Source organism: Saccopteryx leptura, chromosome 4 (genome assembly GCF_036850995.1).
Source record: "Saccopteryx leptura isolate mSacLep1 chromosome 4, mSacLep1_pri_phased_curated, whole genome shotgun sequence".
Taxonomy (NCBI): Eukaryota; Metazoa; Chordata; class Mammalia; order Chiroptera; family Emballonuridae; genus Saccopteryx; species Saccopteryx leptura.
Window position 1 is genome coordinate 22,390,562 of NC_089506.1, and position 27,750 is coordinate 22,418,311.

The 27,750-nt window shown below is 36.5% G+C and overlaps 1 protein-coding gene and 1 non-coding gene across 2 annotated transcripts in view; one reads left to right on the forward strand and one right to left on the reverse strand.

Moving 5' to 3' along the window:
* Window positions 1-27,750, forward strand: part of TNKS (tankyrase) — a 204,668-nt gene that overhangs the window by 128,346 nt on the left and 48,572 nt on the right. Inside the window, exons 6-11 of the mRNA XM_066380270.1 lie at window positions 10,556-10,650; window positions 12,542-12,608; window positions 13,249-13,435; window positions 19,000-19,121; window positions 20,957-21,048; window positions 21,137-21,215. Of these exons, the coding sequence (XP_066236367.1) occupies window positions 10,556-10,650; window positions 12,542-12,608; window positions 13,249-13,435; window positions 19,000-19,121; window positions 20,957-21,048; window positions 21,137-21,215 (642 nt within the window). The remainder of the gene's footprint in view (window positions 1-10,555; window positions 10,651-12,541; window positions 12,609-13,248; window positions 13,436-18,999; window positions 19,122-20,956; window positions 21,049-21,136; window positions 21,216-27,750) is intronic.
* Window positions 24,775-24,850, reverse strand: TRNAS-GCU (transfer RNA serine (anticodon GCU)). Its single transcript has one exon. It is a non-coding gene; the product is annotated as a tRNA-Ser (tRNA).

Here is a 27,750-nt window from a genome sequence, read left to right on the forward strand (position 1 = left end):
GATTTTGCTATTGTTTTCAAAAAAATACTTTATATTTTCAAAATATTTTTCTATCTTCTATTTCATTTTAGCCTGAAAATAACTACGTGAGGAAGCCAAACTCCCCCATTACAGAAATTGTGACTTAAAAACATTAAAACGCTACACACCCCCTTAGGTGATAGGAGTAGTGTCATGTCTATTAATGAGTAGTCCACTGAGATGAGACCACAGCTGTGGTAGGTGTGGTTTGCCCTAGGCACTGTGCTTTAAAGGATAGGTGACCAAGAGGCCCAGGACTGGAAAAGACTCATAGTGGGAAAGAAAACTAGACTGTGAGAGGATCTAGTAATGTGTCATCTGGAAAAAAATGTTAAAGGAGACTTAGTTTGTAAGAAAGGTGTGAATAAAATATCTTAATTTTTTTTCTACTTTGATTCATTAATTTTTTATTCTCCAGATAATAGTTTCTTTTTTCCATTATCTTTCTAACAGCCCGACAGTTGAGAAACATCACGGACACTATCTAATCGTCTTTGTAGTCCTACTTAAAATAGCCCTTTAAAGACAGCAGAGGCGGTGAGAGCTACTTATTTCCATGGACTCATGCCCATATTGATTCCTTAGCTTTTAATTTATCTTGGTTCCGATTTAAGTAACACTGTCTCAGAGAGCTTCTTAGATTGATCATGTCTCTGTGTCGAAAAGAAATTTAATAAGCTCTGATTATGTGGTTATTCTTTCCTGGGAATTTTGTATTAATGGCTGAATACAGTAGTTCATGTGTAGAAGGGAAACACTGATCTATATTAACCAAATAAATTTGAAAGAGATGTGTTTTGTTAAGATAGCCAGAACGAGTGATGGAACAACCTAAATGTCCATTTATGGGTAATGCGTAAATAATTACAGTCCACTTACACAATGGGAATACTGTACAAAGACCTAGATAGACCTATATGTACTATTATGGTAAGAGAAAAAGGAAATTGCAGAGAAGTATACTATCCATTTGTGTGACAAAAACAATAGCAAAAAAGAACTTAAGAGAAAAACATTTATATACATAGAAAAACACCTCAAATGATATGTATGCAACTATACACTGATTACCTTTCAGAAAGGGGTTTGTTGAGTGAGAGGGAGAAATAGAATATTTTACTTTATGTTATTTCATATGGAATATGTAATATTTATAATTTAAAAAGGAATTCTGTTGGATGGGGAATGGTGAGTAAATATAAAGTTATTGATATTTAGATATAAAGCTGAGAAAATACATGCATTGTACCTCATTTTTAAAACCAGATCTGAAAAAAATGTTTTTATATATCAAAAAAAGTGGAAACAAGTTTTGAAATTTTTTAGTGTAATGATTTTGCATTTGTTTATATATATTTTATAAAAAAATGACAGGAAATTAAGAATATTATGAAGATAATGTCTAGGTTCATAAGTTTAGAGAAGTAGTACTTGAAAAACTGGTGGTACATTGAGCAGTCTTATCACTAAAAGTAGAATATCCAGGTACAGTGGGTCCCCTGATAGGATACTGTACGAAGTGCTATCTATAGACATAGGCACAAGGTGAATAATCACACAAGAAAGGGGAACAGCTAATAGTTTCTCCCATAGTCAGTTTTATGGAAAAACAACAAGAAGACTGAAGACTGTTGTTGATGTCGGGAGACTTTAAGGCACAATATCCGATTGTGTTGCTCCTGAGCAACAAACAACTCTCAAAAGTTTTTGAGATAATTAGGAAATTTGAATATTGATATGAGCATTAGATGATAATGAACAATTTACCACTGTTCTTTTAGATGTAATAATAATATTAGAATTTTGAAAGAAAATGCCTATAATTTTTAGAGGCACCTACAAAAGTATGTAGGGGTGAAATGTCACAGTGTCTTGAATTTGGGTTGGAATACTTCAGGGTCAAAAATAAAAGATTCAAGTGATAGCAGTAGCCAGTGTAACAAAGTTTTAATAATTAAAATTAATGTATGTTGAATCTGGGTGGTGAGTACAATAGTGTTTTAGTGCTGAAAAGATCATAATCTTTTAGCGTATGAAATTATTTTGTAATTGTAACTATAGAACAAGAGTCCAAAGGAAGAATTTGAGTAGTTTGTTATATTATTGAGCCTGTATGGAATTGAGAGAAACTACACTTCATTCTTTTTAGGAAATGGATTGTTAGATAGAGTAGTATATTTTGTTATCTCTTGAGCCAGCTCCTAATAGGATTCTTCTCCTACTTTTGCAAAGTAATAATAAATCTTGCTTTATTCCCAGTTCATGTGTACCCTTGCACATGCTCACACCCACACAGACACACACAATTTTCTGACTTGGAAGCCCTCCAGAAACCAAGAAACTCATTCAACGTTAAGTCTGGTTAGAGTAAGGTAACCAACCATCTCAGTTTGCATGAGTTTCCTAGGACCAGGGAAGTCCTTGGCAAACAAGTATGAGTTAGTCACCCTACTCTGGAAAATCTCAGAGGATATGATTTAATTCAACTAAATCTCCATCTTAAAGAAAACTAATATACAATGTACATCATGAGGTTAGACAGCTCTCTGATAGCTTACATCATGGCTTCACAGTTACGGTTTTATTCTTTCCTATGGAGTGCCTCAAATATCACACAGGTGTGTGTAGAAATGTAGCCTTTCACACAAATGTAAAGTCACATTTGACCAAGCTGGATTATTTGTGTTCTTTTTTTTTTGATAATGTAAATCCAAAGCTGGTAAGAATTCTCATTTTTATTAATACCCTACTATATATGAAGTACTATGTTAAGCCCTTGAAATATAAAATTAAGATACATTCTCCATTTTCAATCAGTTTACAATAGATTAGCGGAGACAGATATATAAATAAATAACTATATTATTTTGTGACAAGTGTTATTGAAAGATTATGGCAAATAGTTTTATGCCGTCTTTTGTAATCTTTTTGTGTATATGTGTTTTTATTGAAAAAGGATTGTCCAAAGACAGAACAAAAGGAAAGGAGATCATTCTGGAGTATTGATATTTTATAATCCCATTTTAAAATCTTGTTTAAGGAATGTCCCAATCTTTGTATTTTATAAAAATAGAACAATAATAATAGTGTTAAGAAATTAAGAATTAATTTTTATAGTATGTTATGCTTCTTAGATGGAAAGTGTTATAGAGGTCAGGATATTCTGTGTGGTAATTATTAACTTCAAAAATTATCTTAGTATCATTAGATCAGTATGTGCTTTGTGTTAAAATGCAAATGCTAAAATTCCTTTGGGATTGACTATGTAATAATACATTTAAATCTTGAGAAATAGTTGTCATGATTTCTTTGTTCAGTGGACAAAAAAAGATCTAGATATTAAATTTTGGTGTTCTAGACACATGACAATATATATAGGTCTTCAAAAGCTGGTAGCTGTATTCTGTACCTGTAAGATTTTTTTTATTTTGCATTTTAATCCTCAGGAATATTTTGCCTTCCATTGTTGTTTGGATTTGTTAAGTCATGTGTGAAATTAAATTTATGTGGGAAAATATTTTGTTACTAGAAGATCTTTTTCAGAAAATATTTTATTTTTTTAGCACTTTTTAAAAAATTACTGAACAAATGTATGCTTTTGTAAAAATAAATTAATAAATTAATCAATTAATCAATCAATCATACCAAAGAGTATAGAGGAAAAAAGGGCAGCCCTCCTTTCAGCAGTGTTCTTTATTAAGGTTTTGCCTGCTTTGCTGCAGGAGAAGGTTGGTCTGGAATCAGTGACTGGGGTTGACTCCCAGCTATGCCATGTGCTAGTTGTGTATCAGTTTGCTCACCTGTAAAATGGAGGCACTGTAGTAAGGGCTTGGGGAGTATTGAATGAGGTGACATACAGAAAGAACTCTTTGAAGCCCCTGTACCCAATTTAAATTCAAATCTTAGGGTTTTTCAGAAGGTATTTCACCTAGTACAATCTAACTCCCAGTGGTTTCAGCTAATTAATGATCATGACATGTGTGCTGTGTACGGTGAACCGAGGGTAGCAGAGTAGAAGGGGAGGTCAGAAAGTTGGAGGCTAGTGGTGGGAGAGACCTTTTGTGGCCATCCAGACAGTTAAAAAGACTTTAGCTTTTACTTGGATTGAGATGAAGAGCCATTGGAGAATTTTGAGCAGAAAACTCATGTCTCTAACAGAATCACTCTCCTGCTATATTGTATAGACAGAGCAAGAAGGCCAAATTGAAGGCGATTACAACCAACCAGCTGAGAGCAGGTGGTGGCTCAGACCTGGGTGTTGACAGTAGATACGGTGAGCAGTGATTGGATTCTGGAGATATTTTATAGATATAGCCAACAGAAATACTGTCTGATGCAGTGAGCAGCATAGTGTGTGAAGGATAGGAATCAATAAAGACTTAAAGATTTTGACCTGAGTAGGTTAAAGAACGGAGTTGACACTAACAGCAATAGGAAATTCTACAGAGTAGATTTTGGAGGAAATACTAGGAGCTCAGTTTCAGACATGACAAGTATGAAATAGCTCCTATATATCCCTAGGTGATGATGTCAAGTAGGAAGTTTGATTATGAGAGTGAAGTTCAGCAAAGACTGAGCTGCAGATATAATTAAGTTGTCACTGTACAAGTGCTATTTAAAGCCATAGGACTGCATGAGCTCACCAAAGGAATGAGTATAAATACTAAAGAAAAGAGGTCTGTGTACACAGTTCTGGAGTATTCCAATATCAAGAAAATGAGGAATAACCAGAAAAGAAGACTGAGGAGTGACCAGTGAGGTAGATATTGAGTGTCCTAGCTACCAAGGGGAAAAACACTTCAAGAAGGAAGAAGCGATCAGCATGTCAAGCAGTGCTGATATGTAAAGGAAGATGTGGGCTGATAAATGACCATTAAGAACTTCTGTGTGTGTGAGATAGTTAATAAGGTAATAATAAGAAATAACTGTCACTTGTTGAGCTTTTTTTCTATGTGATAATTCTTAGGAGCTTTATATAGTTATCTTTAATCCATAAAATAGCCTTTATGATAGGAATCATAACTCATTTTACTTATACTGCTCACAAAAATTAGGGGATATTTCAAAATGGATATGAACTGATATAATATCCCCTAATTTTTGTGAACAGTGTATATTAGAAGCCAAGGCTTAGACACATGAAGAAATTAGTCCAAAACCACATACCTTACAAATTTTGCAAAACAAGATTGCAAACCCAAGACTTAAAAGCCTTTACTCATGTCCTTATATGTTGCTGCCTGGACTTACATTAAAGTAGCAGGCACAGTTTTGTAGCAGAGTTGTCGGTTGTCACTATTTTAGCTGTGCATGTATGTGCAGAGTAGTTACAGCTACCGCACATGCTTCACACGGCGCTGCAAATCTGGATCAAAACAGGCAGATACATGTGCAGGAATTTTTAATGACCTGATTCCAAGAGGAAAACTTCTGAGTTACGGGTTTCTTTAAGTAAGGATTATTTTTTTGGTAAACGTTCTACAATATAAAAATATTAGTGATAATATTTGTCTTACAGCAGAATAATATTTAGATTTTTAGATAGAGTTTTTGTATTTGCAGTTGTTTCATACTTTATTACTGTAGCTGTTTGGCTTTTAAAACATTCCCAACCAAAAAGAAAATAATGTTTTAAGAATAAATTTGAGGTATACAAACTGGTCATGTATAATGATTGTCTTAAAGGTTGGATTCTTGTGTTTACTAGTTTATAACCACCACAAAATTATCAAATAACATGTGTGAGTATTTTACAAATGGGTCTGTTTTATTTTTTCAAAACTGAAATTACACTCTGTTAATTAACTTAGCATTTAGAAAATTACTTTTATCATTGCTTTGCCAATTGGCAATTGGGGTGTAAAATTGGCACTGTGTGGTAACCATTTACTAAATTTAGTCTAAGCCACATGATGTTAATTGCTTTGCATTAGAAGATAGCATTTGGCATATAATGTTTAGTTGTAAAATTTTTTTTAGAGGAAAAACTTCTGGGCTCTTAGTAGTATAAACTTGTTTAAATCATCCTGTTTTTAATTCATACTTTTTTGGGCTTTCTGCCATTTCCTCAAATTGCATGCATTTTACAGATTTTTATGTGTCTTCTAGTGATACTATTTAGTTTGCATAATTAGCATCCACATCTGAGTGATACTTGGAGAGTCTCATCCATCTTGTTCTGTGCCTGCTCTCGCGATGACTCAGCCATGCCCACTCACACAGCTCAGCTCCCTCTGCTAGACGCTGCTGTCACTCTCTCCTACTAGCCTTAGCCCCTGAATGATTTCAGTTTCTCAGTTATACCATGCCCACTGGGTATTAATATGTGCTCTCCACACTACCTGGAATACAGTTCCCCATCCTTTGCCTCAGTCATGTGTGTCTTTCCCAAGTCTCCCCTTGGGAGGCCGTTCTTCTGACAGACGTGCTCGCCCCCCCTTCTGCTAGCCTCCTGGTGGTTCTGGTATGCACTCTGACCTCTCGCGTCAGACCTTCTGCCCTTGGTATTGGCACATTGGCACATTGAATGGTATTTGTCTGCTCTCTTTAGTTGACACCTCAGAAACTAGACTCTTGTTTACTCATCTTCTGACCTTCTGAATAAAAAGTTATTTTATATGTGTTTCACTTAAGAACTGTATGTTTTTAAGGAATAAGAAAACGCATACAGGCAAAGTCTGGAGCCTTTATTTACCATGCTATCTCGAGCACTTAACGTGGTGCCAGGTTCATGGCAGATGCTGATATTTTTAATGAATGCCGGTAATGACCAAATGTGTGTTCAGCCTTCACCGCACAAATTCAATAGACCCAGACCCAAAGCTCAAAGCCTTTCTCTCTGACCTCCTTTCCTCTCCTCCCTCTTCTCCCCCCTCCTGCCTCCCTTCTCCTCCCTCCTCTTTCCCCTCCCCTCTCTTCCTTCTCCTCCCTCCCCTCTTCTCTCCTCCCTCTTCTCCTCCCTCCTCTGTCCCCTCCCCTCTCTTCCTTCTCCTCCCTCCCCTCTTCTCTCCTCCCTCTTCTCCTCCCTCCTCTGTCCCCTCTTCTCCCATCCCTCCTCTCTCCTCCCTCCCCTCCCCTCTCCTCCCTTCCCTCCCCTCCCCTCTCCTTTCTCCTCTCTCATCCCACCCTCCTCTCTTCTCTCTCCCCTCCCCTCTCCTCCCTCCTCTTTCCCCTCTTCTCCCACCCCTTCCCTCTCCTCCCTCCCCTCTCCTCCCTCCTCTTTCCCCTCTTCCCCCACCCCTCCCCTCTTCTGCCTCCCCTCCCCTCTCCTCCCTCCTCTTTTCCCCTCTTCTCCCACCCCTTCCCTCTCCTCCCTCCCCTCCCTTCTCTCCCTCCCCTCCCCTCCCCTCTCCCCCTCCCCTCCCCTCCCCTCTCCTTTCTCCTCTCTCATCCCACCCCTCTCCTTTTACCTTCTTCCTCCCTCGCCTCTTCCCTTACTTTCTTTCATCTGTCACTGGTATTTCCAAACGGGAACTTTTCTATCACTTACTACTTACTATTCATCAGATTACATCAGTTCTGTGTGCTAATAGTTTGTGACACTCCTCAACCCCATTTTTCACAGCTGCTTTACTTCAGGCCTTCTGTCATGTTCTCCCTTGTCAGTTATAGAGCCTTCTAATTTATCTGTTATTTAAATTTCAACAGTTTAAATATATTACCATTTTAAAAGCTTTGTCAGTAATTTTTAGTCTCAGTGATTTCTAAAAATTCAGATACTAGATATTTTTTCTGTGTTTTGTCCTTCTAAATGGTATGTGTGTGTATATTCATTCATTTATTTTGTTCATTTTCAAGAATAAGAAAAAAAAACTAGTGAGAATAAATTTCTGTTGTAGTAAGCCACCAAGTTTGTGACAGTTTGTTACAGCAGCTACAATAAATAAACAAACCAACAGAAATAGAAACTATTATTGAATCGATATACAAATAAAACTTTTGAAGATACTTAAATGAAAAAGCAAAATCTTTCTGTGCATCAGCAATGACAATGTCATTTTTTTCATATAATATTAAATGTCAGCTGTGACTTTTAAAAGACCTTACTGACTTATTGACCAGTCATCCAAAGCCATCATTGTCTCTGGAGGAAGCTTCCCAACTGCTGTATAAACTTCAATTCAGTTCTGAAAATGGGTCAAGATGGAATAACAGGGACTGTTTTCCTTTCCTTCCTGAAACACTAAAAATACAAACTAGACAAAATAAATGAAACAACGGTTTTCAGAAATTGGCCGTAATACCTGAGAGACAGGAATTAAAAAGCTGAGTTATGGGATTGCTCAGGTTTACTGCCTAGAAAACACTTCCAGACTTCTGCTCCATAGTGGGACCCCAGGAGGAGCCCAGTGGTCTCCCTGAGTTGAGAAGATAGAATTAAGTTAGGAGTTTGAGATGTAGGTGGCAAGAGCTAGTGGGGTGGGCGACCAGGGGAAGGAGAGCCCTGCAGGTCTGCGGGGTCACTGTCCTCAGTCCAGTGCTGGAGTGCTGACAACGGGGGTGTGGGGAAAGAGACTGCCTGAGGCTGAGGAAAGAACCCCCCAAAGCGGAACACAGGAGCAATCCTAGCAACCCACAGAGTCTGGGATGGTTTTATTATCACCAGCCAGAGTAGACAGCCCTCATAATTCATTAGCTACAATGGACACTCAGAAGGGTAATGCTTCACTGAAAAAGGAAAATTAGTCTTGCTTAACAAAGTTTAAAAGCAGGCTTTTAAAGCAACCTAATATATGTATAATTGGAGACCCTGAGGAAAGAATGGTGGGAGAGAGGGCAGAAAAAGTATGAGACAAATTAATAACTGAAAGGCTTTCAAATTTGGTGAAAATTATAAATCGCAGATTGCTTAGCAAGGAAGGAAAGAAGGAAGGGAAGGAGGGAGGAAGGGAGGGACTAGAGAAAAAAATTAAGAAAACTATTCCAATTTGACTGCAGAGCAGTCAAATTGCTTAAAGCCAACAAAGTATTAAAGTATCCAGAGGAAAAACCCACATGTAGGAAGGAACAAAGATAAGGATGTTGACAGGTGTCTGGTCTGAAACAGTGCAAGCCAGAAGATAAGCCACATCTTTAAAATATTAAAGGAAGGGGGGAAATAATCTTGAAAATAACTTTGATACACCCTGGAAATATCATTTGCTGTAACGTTTGGAATATGTCTGAAAGTGGAAACTTGGATGGGCATGTTGTATGATTTTCCAAACTTTTAATAATCTGTTTTTATATGGCATTTTACATTTTGAAAGTGCTTTATTTATATGGGAGAGAACTTTTATTTTCACTCAAGATAGCTAGGATGGGTGATTTTATCTGTTTTACACATGAAGAAGCTGAGATACATAGTTAGTTCTTATGACTTTCACAGTTTCATAAGATACAGGAATGTAATCAGATTTCCTGACTCTACTCAGGACTCTTGTAATCTATGTTGTCTCCTCGTTATTAGCTGTGTGTTCAAAAATATTTCATACAGTTAGAGACTGTCAGAATATATAAAATGACTGAAGTGCTATGAACGCAGTAATAAATAATACAGTATTTAGTAATTCTTTTGTGTCTTGACATCTGGAGTAGTACATAAAGAAAATAAATTGAAAATCTTATTAAATCCCAAGGCCCAAATAGAAAACAGGAAAAATGAAAGAACATAAAGCATATTAGACTCTGTGAAAAGATGTTACAGTATTTAAACTTTAAGTAGATGAGCAAAAGTGGAAAAATTGCTGAGAGAAGTTTATAATTAAAGTAATGTTATTTCTGATTTTTTTTAAAGGTGAAAAGTTTGATTATTTTAATTACTATATTGAATTTGAACAGGAAACCTTTTAATAATTTGGTTTAAATTAAAATGTGGCAGAAATTAGTTGGGAAGAAACTACATTTTTCTCTTGTGTTTATACTGCATGTGTAGTGTATAAAACAGAAGAATTAAATACCGTCTTGGCTTACCTCATTGCATCCACTGTAGCAAATTAGTCTGACCTTGCTAGCAGCCACATGGAATGAATATGGTCCACTGTCCTTTTTGCTTCCGTTAAAGAACCATTCTTCAAATCGTTCTTACGGGCACTTTGACCTTTCCTATTAAAGAGAAAGTTTGAGAGCTGGCTCCTTAGTAAAGTCTTTAAGATAGAATTAGGATTGAAGGGTTAAAAGGAAAGGTGGAAAGGATTTAAACAGGACAAGGAAGAATGTTTCCATTGATGAGCTGTGTGAGCCCTGACATGTCTTCTCAGAACAGTGAGAGGGTTCATGTTGGAAAGAAGGAATAATGTAGAGAAGGCAGGATAGGGCCGGGTTACTGAAGGTCTTTACAAACAAGTAGGAGAAATGTGTGGATGGCACTGACCTTAGGAGTAAACGTGAGTAAATTGTGTCATCCAATTAGGAAATAGGAGTGTTAGGCACTTCAACTCAGTATTTTTTATGTATGTTAGCATTCATTGTGTTTAAGTTTAAACGAATACAGATTAAAAGGCAAAGCAAGGAGAATTGACCTGAGCAGTCACGTGCGTTTCTTCCTGTTTTCTAGTCTACTCCTTTACATCTGGCCGCGGGCTACAACCGAGTCCGGATAGTCCAGCTGCTGCTGCAGCATGGCGCCGATGTCCACGCAAAAGACAAAGGGTAGGTGGGTCCGTTTATTTCCCTGAATCCTTTTGTTCATGGATTATTTTTTGTTTGTTTGTTTGTTTGTTTGTTTTTGTATTTTTCTGAAGCTGGAAACGGGAAGAGACAGTCAGACAGACTCCTGCATGCGCCCGACCGGGATCCACCCGGCACGCCCACCAGGGGCTACGCTCTACCCACCAGGGGGCGATGCTCTGCCCCTCCGGGGGGTCGCTCTGCCACTACCAGAGCCACTCCAGCGCCTGGGGCAGAGGCCAAGGAGCCATCCCCAGCGCCCGGGCCATCCTTGCTCCAATGGAGCCTCTGCTGGGGAGGGGAAGAGAGAGACAGAGAGGAAGGAGGGGGGGGGGAGCTGGAGAAGCAAATGGGCACTTCTCCTATGTACCCTGGCCGGGAATTGAACCCCGGTCCCCTGCACGCCAGGCCGACGCTCTACCGCTGAGCCAACCGGCCAGGGCCTTGTTCATGGATTGTTATGCTTTGTTCTCGACATCTAATGCGCTCAAGTTGTTGAGCACTAGGCAAAGAAAGTCATATATCCCGTTTCTTTAAGCTGGTGTATCATTTAAAAGAATGTTTGCAACTTTGATTTGATTCTGTTTCTCATAAACTGCTTGTTAAGGATGTTTCTCATATAATTTCCTAAATTAGATTATTTTATTGCAGTTCTGTTATTTGAAGTTAAAATATGTTTCTGTCAATTACAATTACTATTTTTTCAACTCAAGTTGCAGTTCAGAAAGACAGATAAAACAAATTGAAAAATCTGATAAGCTATTAATAGAGCTATCATAGTCATCTGGTATGAAAGGATCATCTCTTATTAATATGCCAAAATCATAAGTAAACAATATTCTAATTTGTTTTTTTCTTGAGGAAATCTTAGACATCTGAACTGGGAGACCTAAAAGGTCCTTATGCAGGTTGACGTGGTGGTGGAGGGTTCCACAAAGTGGTTGTCATTGACTTTATAAGTAGTCGGATTTGAAAACTTGGTACTAGTTTCCCGTCTAGTCTCCAGGGACATATAAATCAAGTCTGCTCTCCCATGTGAGGAACTAGCATTTCTCATTATCCCACCTTAAGTTCTAAAAGAAAATTTGACTTTACTACACAGGTAAAGTAGATTCTTATTACACTCTTGTGATTGGCAGCGTAAAGAGGAGGAGCCCGGAAGGGTTTCTCGCACTTTGCCTCTTTCCATGTCAGGAAACAAATGAAGAAACAGTAATTAGAGAGGGAATTGTCTGCTTCATATCTGCTCTTTTCCGTGCTCTGTTTCTCTCTTGCCTGCAGCAGGTTTTATGCCATATGTGGATGATGTCCCAGTAGTGTAGGGCACACATGCCTGATGCTCTAGTACGTCTCTGTTTCCTTGCGCATGTCTGGAAACAGATGGGTGTGCAATAGGTGAGTCATCGAGAGAAGTGCAGCACAAAAAAAGGGGGTCTTCGACTCATGTAGAATGATACTTGGAAATGCAAATTGTAGTAGTTTGGATATTTAATTCTTATGCTGGAAATTACTTTGAAAGTGAAACAAAATGGTAGAGATATTTCAATTCTCTATCAATTAACATTCACTTGCTATAAATATTTGATAGGGAAAGCATGCATTTGTCAGTCAGCACATGTTCTTTGTTTTGTCTAAATCCTTTCTAAATTGGCGTTTTTATCATTACATTTAAGGATTTTATACATAAAATAAAAGGTAAATGCAAAAGGTTAAACATTAACTGTGTTTTCTACATCTTATTAAATACTTTAAAATATTTTTAATGTAGTAATTATACTGTGATTTATTAGATTTTTGTTTCTTAGCACTTCTTGGATAAATGACTTTAAGTTGTTTGAAATTTCAGTATTTCAATTTCCCTTTTTTCATTTAGTGGACTTGTGCCTCTTCACAACGCATGTTCATATGGACATTATGAAGTCACAGAACTGCTACTGAAGGTAAAAGGAATTTAATTTTTTAACTTGTCATGAATTTTCATGTGTTTTTTAGTGAATAAGATTAAGAGAATAAAAACTTTTATTTAAAATATTATCATTGCCTTATAAATTTAAAACATTCAACTTAGTTTAAACTGTATTTTTTTGGGTTTTTTTGGTGTGTTTTTTTTTACAGAGACAGAGAGTCAGAGAGGGTTAGACAGGGACAGACAGGAACGGAGAGATGAGAAGCATCAATTATTAGTTTTTCGTTGCGCATTGCAACACCTTAGTTGTTCATTGATTGGTTTCTCATATGTGCCTTGACCGCGGGCCTTCAGCAGACCGAGTAACCCCTTGCTCAAGCCTTGGGTCCAAGCTGGTGAGCTTTTGTTCAAACCAGATGAGCCCGCACTCAAGCTGACGACCTCGGGGTCTTGAACCTGGGTCTTCTGCATCCCAGTCCAACGCTCTATCCACTGTGCCACCGCCTGGTCAGGCAGTTTAAAATCTTTTTAACAGCTGAAATTAAAATACTTAAGACACTTGTTGACATTTCAAACAGTTTGTAACTATAATTTATAGTGAAATAAATATCTCTTCTGAGTTTTATCCCTTCCAGCGAATGATTACTAATCTTAGACTTTTTCTCTCAACTCAGCATGGGGCCTGTGTTAATGCTATGGATCTCTGGCAGTTCACGCCGCTCCACGAGGCTGCTTCCAAGAACCGTGTAGAAGTCTGCTCTTTGTTACTGAGCCATGGTGCTGACCCTACACTAGTCAACTGCCACGGGAAAAGCGCCGTGGACATGGCTCCCACTCCTGAACTCCGGGAGAGGTTGACTTGTATGTATCTGTATCCTGAAATCAGGATTGTTTGTGCAAATTAGAATGTTTTATTTTTGTTTAGTTATTAGGGCTGGTGCTTTGTCTGACTTGGATAATGTTCTCCCATTATTACACATACACTAGTTTATAATCCTTATTTCTGATCATATACTTTTCTTCATGATTCCACACGGCTCTTATGTTCATATACTATATATATTTCATGTTTACTTAAGCCTAATTCTAATTCACAAGGTAAGCCTTCTTCCTCCTTTTTTAAAGGCTGAGAATGAGTCAGTCAATACCATTTATTGAATACCTACTATGTGCCATGTGCCATGCACTGGAAATGCAGCAGCACAAAACCAGAGAAACATCTCTGAGCTCACAGAGCTTATATTCCTGTGCTATTGGTAATAACAGCTGATATCTAACATTGTTGAGTGCTGTTTACCAAGCCCTGGAAGGGTGCACAATTATGTTTTATAACTTCTGTGTGGTGTAGCCCAATTGAAATCACTTGCCTACATCTACATAAGATAATTTTTATGATTTGGTGGAATAATCTAAAATACTGATACATATTACCTATACATATTTGTAAGCATATATTTTAAATAAACTTTTTTTCTTTTAGAATAGTTTTAGATTTATAGAAAGTTACAAAAATCATACAGAATTCTCATACTCTATACCTGTTTCTGCTGATTTTAACATCTTACATTCATATCATACATTTGTCATAGTTAACAAACCAGTATTGACATTTTATTAACAAAAGGCCATACTCTATTCACATTTTCTTAGTTTTCACCCAGAGTCCCTTTTCTTTTCCAGGATCTCATTCAGGATACCAGCTGACATCTACTTGCCGTGCCAGACATTGAGAGATATTAATTTAATTCTATGTGTGGGCATTTCAGGTTTAAATTGAGCTACCTACTTAATTGTTACTAGTCCTGTGGTTTTTATTCTCTCTTACATATAAGATTCTAAAACTCAGAATTAATTAATTCCTAACTGGATTTAAACACCTGAGAAAATCATTAAATGATAACATTTTTTATAAAGGGCATAGTCAAAATGATGCTAACATCTTAAACAGATTTTAGGCTAGTTCATGTTAAAAGAAAGTGATCCTTTCAATTTGGATTGTAAGGAGAAATTTAAACTTATTTTGGTATTGGAACAGATGACATATACTAGATTATGGGCCATGAAAACTGATTCTATCTGGACAGATGTCTCAGCACTGGGTCCTTGTGGAAGTGCTTTTGTTCTCTCTCTCACTCGGATGACTTGCCATATGTTACATTGCCTCATGTAGTTCATTTTCCTGTGCGGATCTTCTGTCTTCCCAGAGAAGTTTCAATCCTTAGAAAGACCTTTGGTTTTATGTGCTGTGTTCTTAGCACCCGCACATTGAATTACTATAAAATGTGTATGTGGTATTTGTATTTGGGCTGATATGTCTACCTACCCCCAATCTGGACAGTGCATTGTACATGTGCTCATCAAGTTTATTTAATTCAGTTTAACTTAACTCAAAGCTGATCTTTTTATCTTTTTCTCATTACCTTCTTTTAGTTTATACCCTAGACTCAGCTTTATACCTGTGTCACCATTATACCTTTTTTTCCTTTTAACCATTTTGAAAATTATGTGTATTATTATAGGATTTTACATTATATTTCACTGGTCTGATTCTAATATAAACATTAAGATTTAACCTAAATTTGCAAAGATTTGTAAAGGAAGAAATTCCCTGAATAGAATACTTTTGCAAATTCTTGGTAACTCCATTAATTTATTAAACAAGATTCAACCAAGAAACTATCTGAAGAAAAGAATTTAATCAAGTTGTAACTTCTCTAACTCCAGTTTTCATTACCATGTCCCCTGCTTTATACTAAGTGTTCTCAGTTAGAGAATTCTTTCTAAGAACGTTACACGGGTAATGAAACAATATTTTCATCAGACCCATGATTGCAGCATTTTGATCACACATTTTTTCTTTTTATGAAGCAAATGAACAGGCAGTTTGGGTTCTGCATGTAATTGGAGCTGAAAATACTGTAGTTTTCATCGTTGTCTCATATTGTAGTTAGAGAAACTTTTAAGGCATTTTATAAATATTAAGTTTTTAGGGTAAGGTTGAGTGATATGCAGTTTTACCACCTTCTTTTAACTACTTAACTTTCCTACAGTTTTAAAAAACAAACCTTTCTGTACTTTGCATTTAGAAGGATAGTAATATAGTTGATAGAGTTTTTTCATTCTCTATCTCTAGGTTTTTTTAATCTTGAGTTTTGTCAACAAAATATTTTCAATTTGAAAGTCAATTTGGACAGAAATCTTTACATTTTTCCAAAGAGCAAAGATAAGGAATATTTTGCTTGTTATTATTTGAGAAAATATTATGTTTTTAAATGGTATTATTGCTTCATAATTCCTTAGTACTGCAATCTTATTGTTTATGCTTTTCATAAATTTGCCCAGTTAGTTTTCTTCTGAGCCAGCTTTCCTGAACTTAAAGGAGTAATTGAACATGACAGAAAAAAAGAAGTATAATTGAATTCAGTTTAAATTTCTCTAGACTAATGGATGAGCCAAGCAAAACTGTACTTTTTACTTGAAGTCAGTTCTCACCTGCCTTTGTAGTTGTCACGATCCTGCTTCTTTCATGTGACAGTGTATAATTCCCTAGCTTTATCCTTAACTTTATCATTAAATAAAAATCTATAATTTTGTTATTTGAAAATACTGGTTTACTTTCATTTGACCTTCATTTGAAGTTTTTGAAGTTTCAAAGTCCTGTACTTTGAGAAATTTAGCAATGATAATGTACCACTAAATAAGAGGTTATATAAAAAAATAAATCTTTTTTGCCTGACCTGTGGTGGCGCAGTGGATAAAGTATCGACCTGGAAATGCTGAGGTCGCCGGTTTGAAACCCTGGGCTTGCCTGGTCAAGGCACATATGGGAGTTGATGCTTCCAGCTCCTCCCTCCTTCTCTCTACCTCTCTCTCTCCTCTCTAAAAATGAATAAATAAAAAATTAAAAATTAAAAACAAAACAAAACAAAAAATAAATAAATCTTTTGCATCAACCTGATGTGTGGAGGTCCCAGATTTGATTTTCAGTCAGGACACACAGGACCGAGGCAACCATCTGTGTTTCCCCCTTTCTCTTTCTCTCTCTCTCTCTCTCTTTTACCATCCTGCAGCCACGGCTCAGTTGGTTCAAGTGCATTGGCCCTGGCGCTGAGCCTCTGCCTCAGGCACTTAAAATAGCTTGGTTACGAGCAGCGTGGCCCCAGATGGGCAGAGCATTGGCCCCAGACGGGAGTTGGTGTGTGGATTTTTGTCAGGGTATATGCGGGAATTGGTCTATTTTCCCTCCTCTCACTTAAAAAAAAAAAATTTCCTGAGCGTACCTTGACTACTATTTAGAAATATTCAGCATTCATGCAACAAATACTTATTGAGTACCATATATACATATATATAGGTATATATGTGAAGTACTCTGTAGGTGATGGGAATATGATAGCAAATAAGACAGCGTGCTATGGCCTATGATATAAGGCTGAATGCAAGTGCAATGGATGTCATAGGAAGGCTTGTCCAGAGAATCTAAACTGAAACCTTGAGCGATGAGTAGTAGTTGATAAGGCACATGTGTCTGTGTTTCTCTATGTCTTTTTTAAAATTGAAATGTAGTTGACGTATAGTATTGTATTGGTTATGTGTATAACACTCACATACCTTATGATGTGATCACCACAATAAGTCTAATAACCATCAGTCACCATACAAAGTTATTACAGTATTATTGACTATTTTCCTTATGCTACATATTATATCCTGTGACTTATTTTATAACTGAAAGTTTGTGCCTCTTATATTCCTTCATCTTCCTGCCTCCCATCTGACATATATCAATTTATTCTCTATCTATGAGTCGATGGTTTTTTTTTTATTTTTCTTTGTTTTTTTAGATTCCACATATAAGTGAAATCATACAGTATTTGTCTTTCTCTTTCTGACTTATTTCACTTAGCACAATAGGCTTGAGTTCTTCCATTTTGTCCCAAATGCCAAAATTTTGTTCTTTTTTCTGGCTGAGTAATATTCCATTATGTATGTATGTATGTGTCTATATATACACACACACATACACTACATCTTCTCTTATCCATCTGATCTATTGTTGGACTCCTAGGTTGCTTCTTTATCTTGGGTATTGTAAATAATGCAACAGTGAACATAGGGTACATTATATATTTTCAAATTAGTATTTTTGTTTTCTTTTGATAAATGCACAGAGGAGGAATTGGTAGGTTGTCTGGTAGTTCTAACACTTTTGAGGAGCCTCCATACTATTTTCAATAGCAGCTGCACCACTCTGCAGTCCTACCAACAGTACACAAGGGCTCCCTTTTCTCCACATTCTCGCCAGTGCTAATTATTTGTTAACTTTTTGATAATAGCTATTCTGACAGCTGTAAGGTTTTGATTTGTATTTCCCAGATGTTTAGTGATGTGAAGTATCTTTTGATATGTTTGTTTGGCCATCTGTGTATCTTTGGAGAACAATTTTAATCTTTTTGTTAAGAAATTGTCATATCAAAATATAAACCAAACTTGTAAATAAGACTATATGTTTTGAATAAATAAGAATATTAGATTCTTATTTATGCATTTAATTTAGAAATCCCTTTTTAAAAATCTTTTGCTTAGGCAAATAATAAATATTAATTGTTCTTTGAAAATTTTCAAATTCTGGCACTTTTTCCATAATTCAGTTCCTTCCTTCTCTGGGTCAAATCATAATCCCTATTAATATTTTGGTGAATATTTTTAAATGTCTTTTTTATATCATTACTAACATTTGGTTGTGGTGGCAATCATAATAACAGTACAAAAAATTAAGTCAACCTGTCTTCTCTTTTGCTACTTGAATTTTCATTTAATAATGCATACTTTTCCCTTCTCTGATCCCATCCTATCATCCCCTTTCTCCATCTCCCCAAAGAGATTGGTGAAATTAAATACACATAGCACAGCTTTATAGAGAGCAGAAAGGCAAATCCTGGCCGGAAGGGGGCGAGGGGATGTTGAGGGGAACACAGGGAGGGGGGATGCATTCAGGGGGGTAAAAGAAAGAAAGAAAGAAAAAATAATAATGCATACTTTCATGTCAGTAAATAAAGATCTGTGTTTTTTTCTTTCAGAGCTATAAAATATTTCAGTTTATAAGTTTACAAATTATTTAACTGGTTTCCATTTGGTAGACAGTTAGGTTGCTTGTTTTAAAACTTTCCTGGAGTGTGTGTATTTGTATATGAATCTTTATGACCCTAAGAGTATAATACAGTCTTATTTCAGAGCATGCATAATTTATAATTGTTATTAGCCTACACCCTCATCCTTTGTACCATTATCATCATATCATCATGCTGCTGCTGTTGCAAAAATAGAAGAATATGTAAAATTAATGATTTTCCTAATTTATAATTATGATCATGATTTTTATAGATTTCTAATTTTTGTTATTTCAACCATTCTTTTATTAACAGATGAATTTAAAGGTCATTCTTTACTACAAGCAGCCAGAGAAGCAGACCTAGCCAAAGTTAAAAAAACACTTGCCTTGGAAATCATAAATTTCAAACAACCACAGTCTCATGAAACAGCACTGGTAAGATTATCGTTAATCCATTTCGTGGGTTTGTAATAGTAGTGTGAGCACAGACTATGATTTTTATTTCAGAACCCTTAAAGTAGCTATAGTACCTGAAGTGACAAGAGTTTGCATTTTAATGTTGGTTGCGTTGATTTTTAAATTTGGTTCAGGAGGTTGTTGTGTTTATGAGTGAAAGAACTGAATTTTGCTCAACTTTGATTCGGGAATTATTTTTATGTTTGTTTTTATCCAACTATATTATAACATCTACCTTCGTGGCCAATACTTTCATAAATACCAGATGGGATTTTCTCTTTTTTATTTTCCTTGTACTTGCTAGATAAATATGGTATTTGTTTCCTATAGAAGATTAAAATGTTTTTAAAGATACATTATTTTTTTGAGCAATCACATTCAAAGAATTATTATAGTCATTATACAAAATGGTAAGGTTGTAAACTTTTTGTTCCAGACTTTACCAGTTGTCTTTAAAATTATTCATGTTTGGCCCTGGCCAGTTGGCTCACCTGTAAAGTGTCAGCCTGGCACATGGAAGTCCCAGGTTTGATTCCCAGCCAGGGCACACAGGAGAAATGCCCATCTGCTTCTCCACCCCTCCCCCTCTCCTTCCTCTCTGTTTCTCTCTTCTCCCGAAGCCAAGGCTCCATTGGAGCAAAGTTGGCCTGGGCGCTGAGGATGGCTCTATGGCCTCTGCCTCAGGCACTAGAATGGCTCTGGTTGCAATAGAGCAACGCCCCAGATGGGCAGAGCATTGCCCCCTGGTGGGTGTGTATGGTGGATCCCAGTCAGGTGCATGCGGGAGTCTGTCTCACTGCCTCCTCACTTCTCAGTTCAGAAAAAATTAAAAAAAAAAAAAAAACCCAAAAAACTATTCATGTTTTCTTTCTAAAATACTTTTAGACAATGAATATTTCTATTCATTGTCATTGACCACTTTTAAGTTTCAGAAATAGGGCTAATTTGATTTGTCCTGAATTCAGAATTTAAACATTTGCAATGCCTCTATCACAGGCTTCTAAATATACTTCAGTTAACATTCTTTCATATATCTGGCACAAAAATAGTCAAACTGTCATCAATACATGTGGAAACAACATTAAAAGAGTTACCAAACTGAAGTGGGCCAACTGTATGTACATCTAAATATATGGTTCTTGCACAGGTTTCAGATACATTCATGCTACACAACATTATGCCGGGAAATACTCAAAGTCACAGAATAAACTTGACCTGCTTTTGGTGGGTTCATTTTATTCATTAGTAAATAGTTTTTTACTTTTTACATTCTAATACAGACATTAAAATAAAATAAAGATGAATATAAAAGTTGTATAAATATAGGATAAAGCCAAATTTCTGAGAATATTTCTCCCCCTGAGTGCTCTGAGGTCTCTTACCTTTTGTGCCTGGCCCTGAGCATAAAGGCTTACTCTTCTGTATGCAGGGAAACCGCTGTGAAAGAGTTGGAGAAATGGGATTTATTTGGCAGACAGCTTAGTGAAGAACTGAGAAATTGAGTTATATGTTCTTGTATCTTTGGAGAGGCAGTATTCTGATATCTGCAAAATGATGTAGACTGGATAATTAGTTATTGGCTAAAGGAAAAGTCCTTCTTAGTGCTTAACCAAGAGCATAGTTTTATCATGCCTTCAAGGTTTATGTTTTGTATTTCCAGTGTATTTAGGAGGAATTTTTATCATCTTCACAATGTGAAATATATAAGTATATTTTGAGATAGCAATATTCTAAATAGTCAGTGTATATGCTATTTAGTTTAGAAATCCACTTTTAAATAGAATTGTATTAACTTACGCTTATTTACTTTACAGCACTGTGCTGTGGCCTCCCTGCATCCCAAACGAAAACAGGTGACAGAACTGCTGCTTCGAAAAGGAGCAAATGTTAATGAAAAAAATAAAGAGTAAGTGTAATTGCAGGAAGTTTTCAATTCTTAAAGGGAAATGCAATAAAAGTTAGCAAATGACCTTTGAATTTTCTCGTCCCCATAGTTTCATGACTCCTCTGCATGTTGCAGCAGAAAGAGCCCACAATGACGTCATGGAGGTTCTGCATAAGCATGGAGCAAAGGTGAGCTCACCCCGAAGCAGCATGGCCTCCAGGAGCTAATGGCTTTGAAGGCTGCTAATTTCTTCAGAAAATCAGAGAGAAAGTACTTTTATAAAGGACTGTTAACATGTATTTGAATTCATTGATTTTCCTTTAATGCTGATTTAACCTAGCAAATATAATTACTTGTGTTTTAATTGTAATTTACTGTCATGCTTCTATAAAGCAATAAAATATCATATAACTGCAGTCTTATAATTTTAAATACATTTCAACTTTACATTATTTTATGTTAATACTGGAATTGATATATTTTTATAGACAGCTTCAGTAATGGTTTATAGAAAATCACTTAGGTAAATGATATTCAAAATATTACTACTTATTTTAAAGAACATTTGTATTTCTTCAAACTAGTAATGATATTTTTTCAAATGACAGCTCTAAAGAATTTTAATTTGTTAAAATAGTAATCTTGATTTAAAAATAAAGAAACTAAGCTTGACCAGGCGGTGGCGCAGTAGATAGAGCGTCAGACTGGGATGCATAGGACCCAGGTTTGAGACCCCAAGCTCACCAGCTTGAGTGCGGGCTTACCAGCTTAAGTGGGATCATAGACATGACCCCATGGTCGCTGGCTTGAGCCCAAAGGTTGCTGGCTTAAAGCCCAAGGTCACTGGCTTGAGCAACGGGTCACTCCACCCCTCCACCCCCATCCAGGCACATATGAGAAAGCAATCAATGAGAAACTAAGGTGCTGCAATGAAGAATTGATGCTTCTCATCTCTGTCCCTATCTGTTTCTCTCTCCGTCTTTCTCTCTGTCTCTATCAGAAAATAAATAAATAAGATCTATGAATAGTTAAGGTGCAAATTGGTGCTAGCAACATCATTAGGCGCATATGCCAACCTGTCTGAGTCATGCCCGAGCCCAAGATGTTTCCTAAGGAAGAGTGGGAGTTTGAGAGCGAGGGAGTGACAGTGAAAAACTCACTCTTCTCTTCACTATGAGTATGTCATGACACACTGCACTTTACATGTTCAAATCAGTCGATTTATGGGCCTAAACAGTAGGAACTTTATAAATACCGTTGTTTGTAATCAGAGGGAATGGGCATGACAGTCTTACAACGCAAAGAGGTGGTCTGGCTGTTTCATGAATTAATATTTCCAGGAATTGTTGTACTGAGTGTTGTTCTTTTTTTAATGAAAGTAAGAGAGTTTATAATTTGCTGATAGTTGACTTCAAATGACTGTTACTTGTATATAGGTACTTTTTCTTTTTCTTTTTTCGAAGTGAGAAAGACAGACTCTCTCATGCACCTGACCAGGATCCACCCGGCCTGACCACCAGGGGGCAATGCTCAGCCCCTCTGGGGCATTGCTCCGGTGCAGTCAGAGCCATTGGTACTTTTTTCTTAAGAAAAAATGTAATCGACCTTTAAAGGTAAAAGTTACATGGTTTAGAGTGAATGAGAAAGTAACAGTTTTTAAAAAAACTTTTAAAAATGAAGACATCATTTTGAAAATAGACTTTTAGTAATGTCCACTGTTTTGGGTTTATTTTGCCCAAAAACTGATGTAAATATATCTCCCAGCTGTCATATCTACATAATTAAAAACTTGAAAACAAATTTCTAAACTATTTTTAAAAGTCTTTCTTAATTTGTGTTTAGAATCTAAACATTTTAATGCAGCATCTCCTAATAAGTTTGTAAGAACATCAAGAAAGATGCAATTTTACTAGCAGAATTTCAATTAAAACCTTAGCATAATTAATAAATTACATTAAAAATAAGCGATGTGATTTAGAAGGTACGTATTTTTTCCAGTGACTTTGCATGTCTGTGTGAAATCTTTTTAGCCATAGGGACCAACTATTGAAAATGAACTTAAAATCAGGCCATCAAATCTACATCATAGTTTTTAGTAAGATTTTTTTCAGTTTTTTAAATTGAGCCAAAAGATATTTTGTGCCGTTAGTAATTAAAATATTTAAAAATTTTAATGTTATCTCTTGCCCATTCTTTGTTATTTCTGTTTTTGTACAGGTTTTATACATATTTATTATGTATTAGTACAGCACTATTGGTTGCAATTTATAAGTGAGTACGTATGTATATTGAGAGTATTCTTAAAACATTTTTTATTCATATTATTGCTTTAAAAAGGCAGTTGTTTCTAGTTTAAAAATTAGGATGAGATGGAATAAAGGGAACAGAGTTCCACAGATTTATTGCCTGTTTTGAGGGTACCATAATGTATATTGTTACATAAATAATGTCTTGTTGCTTTTCAAACAGAAAATACTAAGCTAAGTAGGCTTTCTGATACACTTAAGAGCATCATATGTTTATCATTGACCTATTTTTTAAAATATGGCATGTATAATGTTCTTTAAAAACCGTGAATAATGCTCTTTATTTTGAAAAAATAGCTATTTATTGTCTTCCATGAGTCATTTGATTTCATGAAGGTTCAGTGAAAAAGAACATTCTGCTGGAACCTATCCTAGTCAGCATTACTCTAAGTCTGTGCTTCTCAGTCTTTGCTTGCCCTTCATGTTCACAGTACATTCTCATCAGTAATGTCAGAATTTATCATTGGGGCATGTATAATTTTAAACACTCTGGCAGTGACGTAGGATGACTTTTATTTTCTTTTAATTTAGAAATGAAATGTAATGGGGTGACATTGATCAATAAGAGTACATAGGTTTTAGATAAACATCTCTATAGCATTTGAACTGTTGATTGTGCAGTGTGCCCATCACCCAAAGTCAGATCATTTTCTGTCACCATATATTTATCCCACTTTACTGCCCTCTTCCCCATGCCTTCCCTCTGGTGACCACTTCACTTTTGTCTGTGTCTGTGAGTGTCAGTTTTATATCCCACTATGTATGAAATCATATAGTTCTTATTTTTTCTGATTTACTTATTTCTCTCAGTGTAATGTTCTCAAGGTCCATTCATGTTGTTGTAAATATAAATATATCGTCATTTCTTATGGCTCAATAGTTAGAATGATATTTTGTGTGTGTGAGAGAGAGACAGGGACAGATAGGGAAGGGAGAGACAGACAGACAGTAAGGGAGAGAGATGAGAAGCATCAGTTCTTCATTGCGGCACCTTAGCTGTTCATTGATTGCTTTCTCATATGTGCCTTGACTAGGGGACTATAGAAGACTGAGTGACCCCTTGCTCAAGCCAGCATCCTTGGGCTCAAGCTGGTGAGCTTTGCTCAAACCAGTTGAGCCTGCACTCAAGCCAGCGACCTCGGAGTTTGTTTTTTGGTTTTTTTTTCTGAAGTTGGAAATGGAGAGGCAGTCAGACAGACTCCCGCATGCGCCCGACCAGGATCCACCCGGCATGCCCACCAGGGGGCAGTGCTCTGCCCATCTGGGGCATCGTTCTATTGCGACCAGAACCATTCTAGCGCCTGAGGCAGAAGCCATGGGGCCATCCTCAGTGCCCGGGCCAACTCTGCTCCAATGGAGCCTTGGCTGCGGGAGGGGAAGAGAGAGACAGAAAGGAAGAAGAGGGAGAGGGGTGGAGAAGCAGATGGGCAATTCTCCTGTGTGCCCTGGCCAGGAATCGAACCCAGGACTCCTGCACAGCAGGCCGATGCTCTACCACTGAGCCAACCAGCCAGGGCCGACCTCGGCATTTTGAAGCTGGGTCCTCTACGTCCCTGTCCAATGCTCTATCTACTGCGCCACCACCTGGTCAGGCTAGAATGACTTTTAAACTCATATATTCTCCATAGTCTTTCCATTACAGTTCAACCAAATTGAGAATACATGTTATTCACTACCTCTTCAGTGACCTTGATTGTTTCTTTTAAAATTCCACATGAATTTTGAAGGTTCACAAATAATAACACACTGAAGTTCAGCCAAAAAGAATTTGTTAGTCAGAAGTTATGGTTAGTCCGTCAGATACAGAAAAGGGGAATAATGAAAATCTGAAAAAGTCTATTGGAACAAGATCTCGTTAGTCTCAATTGGAGAGTTTTCATAGTACTTGGAGAGCCCCTGGAAATTGTCTAATAGGTAGGTGGCTTGCACAGAATGCTGCTTCAGGAAGACAGATATATTCTAGGAGATGCTTTCTCTTAAAATACCAACTACAGAAACATGGACTCAAGGTACATGTTTAATAGCTTGTATAATCATTAAGCAGTATTCAACAAAAAAGCTTTTTAAGATTTTTGTAAAGAGGGATGATATTGAGATATTTCTTATCAAGCTAAAAAGACTGGTATGCCCGCCACCTGTTCCGTGGGTTATCTTCTGTTACCAGTGCACAGACCTGCTCTGGCTCCCGATCTTTGTTCCTAGTGTATATTAATGACTTAATGCATTTTTTTATTGTTCACTTTCACTACAAGGTGTTTTGATTTGGAGGGGAAATACTCATTGTCCTCCCTAAAGTAACACAGAGACTAGTGTCAACTCTCCGGTTATTTTAATTAAACCTATGTTTTCATAGTTAAAGTAAAATTATAATGTGAGTTAACAATAAAAGCTTGATTACAGAAAAGTTCACAATTACCAAATGAGTGATGTGGTCAATGACAGCTTAAATTCAGTAGAGTAATGAACCCAGCCTTCCGGTTAGGTCTTTGAGACTAGGCTATTTCACACTGGTTAGAATATTGAAAGAGTCCCCTTAGCCATCTCCTTCTAGTCCGCTTGCTGGTTTCCAGAACTGTTTTGGCATGTTTGAATCATTATTTTAGGTCTTATGTATTTTAAGCCAAATGCCGTTATGAATTTATATCATTTATCTAATTATTCTCTTTAGGAAAATCATTATTACTACTCAGATAGAAATAAATATACCTTAGGAGCTATCTCTAGATACAAGGGAAAAAAGGGAAATGGTTTTTGTCTCTGAAACTGCCAGACATCTGTTATTTTTCTTACACCTTCTAAGTATATATCCCAAGCTACTCCTAACCGATTAATTACCACAGTTGGGATATAACACATTAAATGTAGCATTTTTCTTATTTGAGACAGTTTCTGTCCTTGAGTGAAAATAGCCTCTTTAGTGCTGAATGCTAAGCATTTTTTATAGCATCCTCTATCATATCCTTATAGTGGGTATTGTGGTAGAGGAAAATAGGACTGATCAGAAAAATTGATTTAGCATTTCCCAATTTCTTCCGTAAGTATGTATGTTGGTAGTTCCAAATGATGTTAAGAATTAAAGTTGTATATTTTTAAAATATGAAGAATAAATAATGATGTGTTTAAAATAAATCTGTCAAATATATATTTTATGTTGGAAACACAAATGATGGACAGCAATACATATATACGATTAATGTGAAAGTTTAAAGAATCCTTGTGAGTGGCAGTCCCATTTATTTGATAACTCCGCTTGATAACCAGGGAGGCACTTAATTACAGGTATAATAGTAGACTTCATTTCTTTAAGAGTTTGATTCTTGTATATAAGGAATATTTTAAATGTTACGAAGCCTGACTTGTGGGGGAGGGGGTTGTTTATTTATTTATTTGGTTGGTTGGTTGTTTTTGCCTCCGTGAATAATTGTCAGTGTATGAGTCAAAATTGTCAAAGCCCAGAATACAAAACAATGTTGTCTCAGAGATCTTCCAGGTCAGAGGCTATATTCTGGACTTTAGTTTGCCTTTTTTTATTGCTTCCAGTATTGATATTGTGGATGTCATTTAATCTTCTGCATTTCTCCAGCAATAATGAATTACTATCATTTGCCGTTTAGCTCACTTCTAGAATGGTAGAGATTACAGTAATAAATCCAAACTTATGAGAACCACCTTTAAACAATTAGAGTTCCCTCCAATTCCCTGTAATAAAAGTACACTATTTCCAAAATGTCACTCTTCTCCCCTGTGAAATGGCATTAGAACAATAATACAGATCCTTCTAGATTCCCATTTAAAAACCAGGGAATAGGGACTGATCTGTAATCATGTAGAACAGTTCCTCTGCCCTCAGAAAACACACTTAGACTTACTTTGGAAGGAACGCACATTTGGCACTTCTGCGCCTTGAACCACTTCAGAATACTTGGAAGAAAAAATGAGGTTGACTACTTTTTAGAGAACCCTGATTGTATCCCATGACTAAATGATAAAAGAATAAACAATGGTAGGACATTAATGATACTAATAAAGTTAAATATAAGAGCAAGGCATCTCAATTTTTATTTTTAATTTTGAATCAATTTAAAGATCAGTAATGCCTCGAGTTGATTTTTCATCCAATAATTACCTTTCCCTTCCTTGCTTCAGAACAGGGGTCAGCAAACATTTATTTAAAAGTCCAAATAGCAAATATTTAGGCTTTGTGGGCCAAGAGGTAAAATTGACAATTTTATGGGGGTATTTATATAGCCATTGAAATATAATTATTAAGAAATGTTTGCCCTGACCTGTGGTGACGCAGTGGATAAAGCATTGGCCTGGAGCGCTGAGGTCACCAGTTTGAAACTCTGGGCTTGCCTGGTCAAAGCACATATGGGAGTTGATGCTTCCTGCTCCTCTCCCCTTCTCTCTCTTTCTC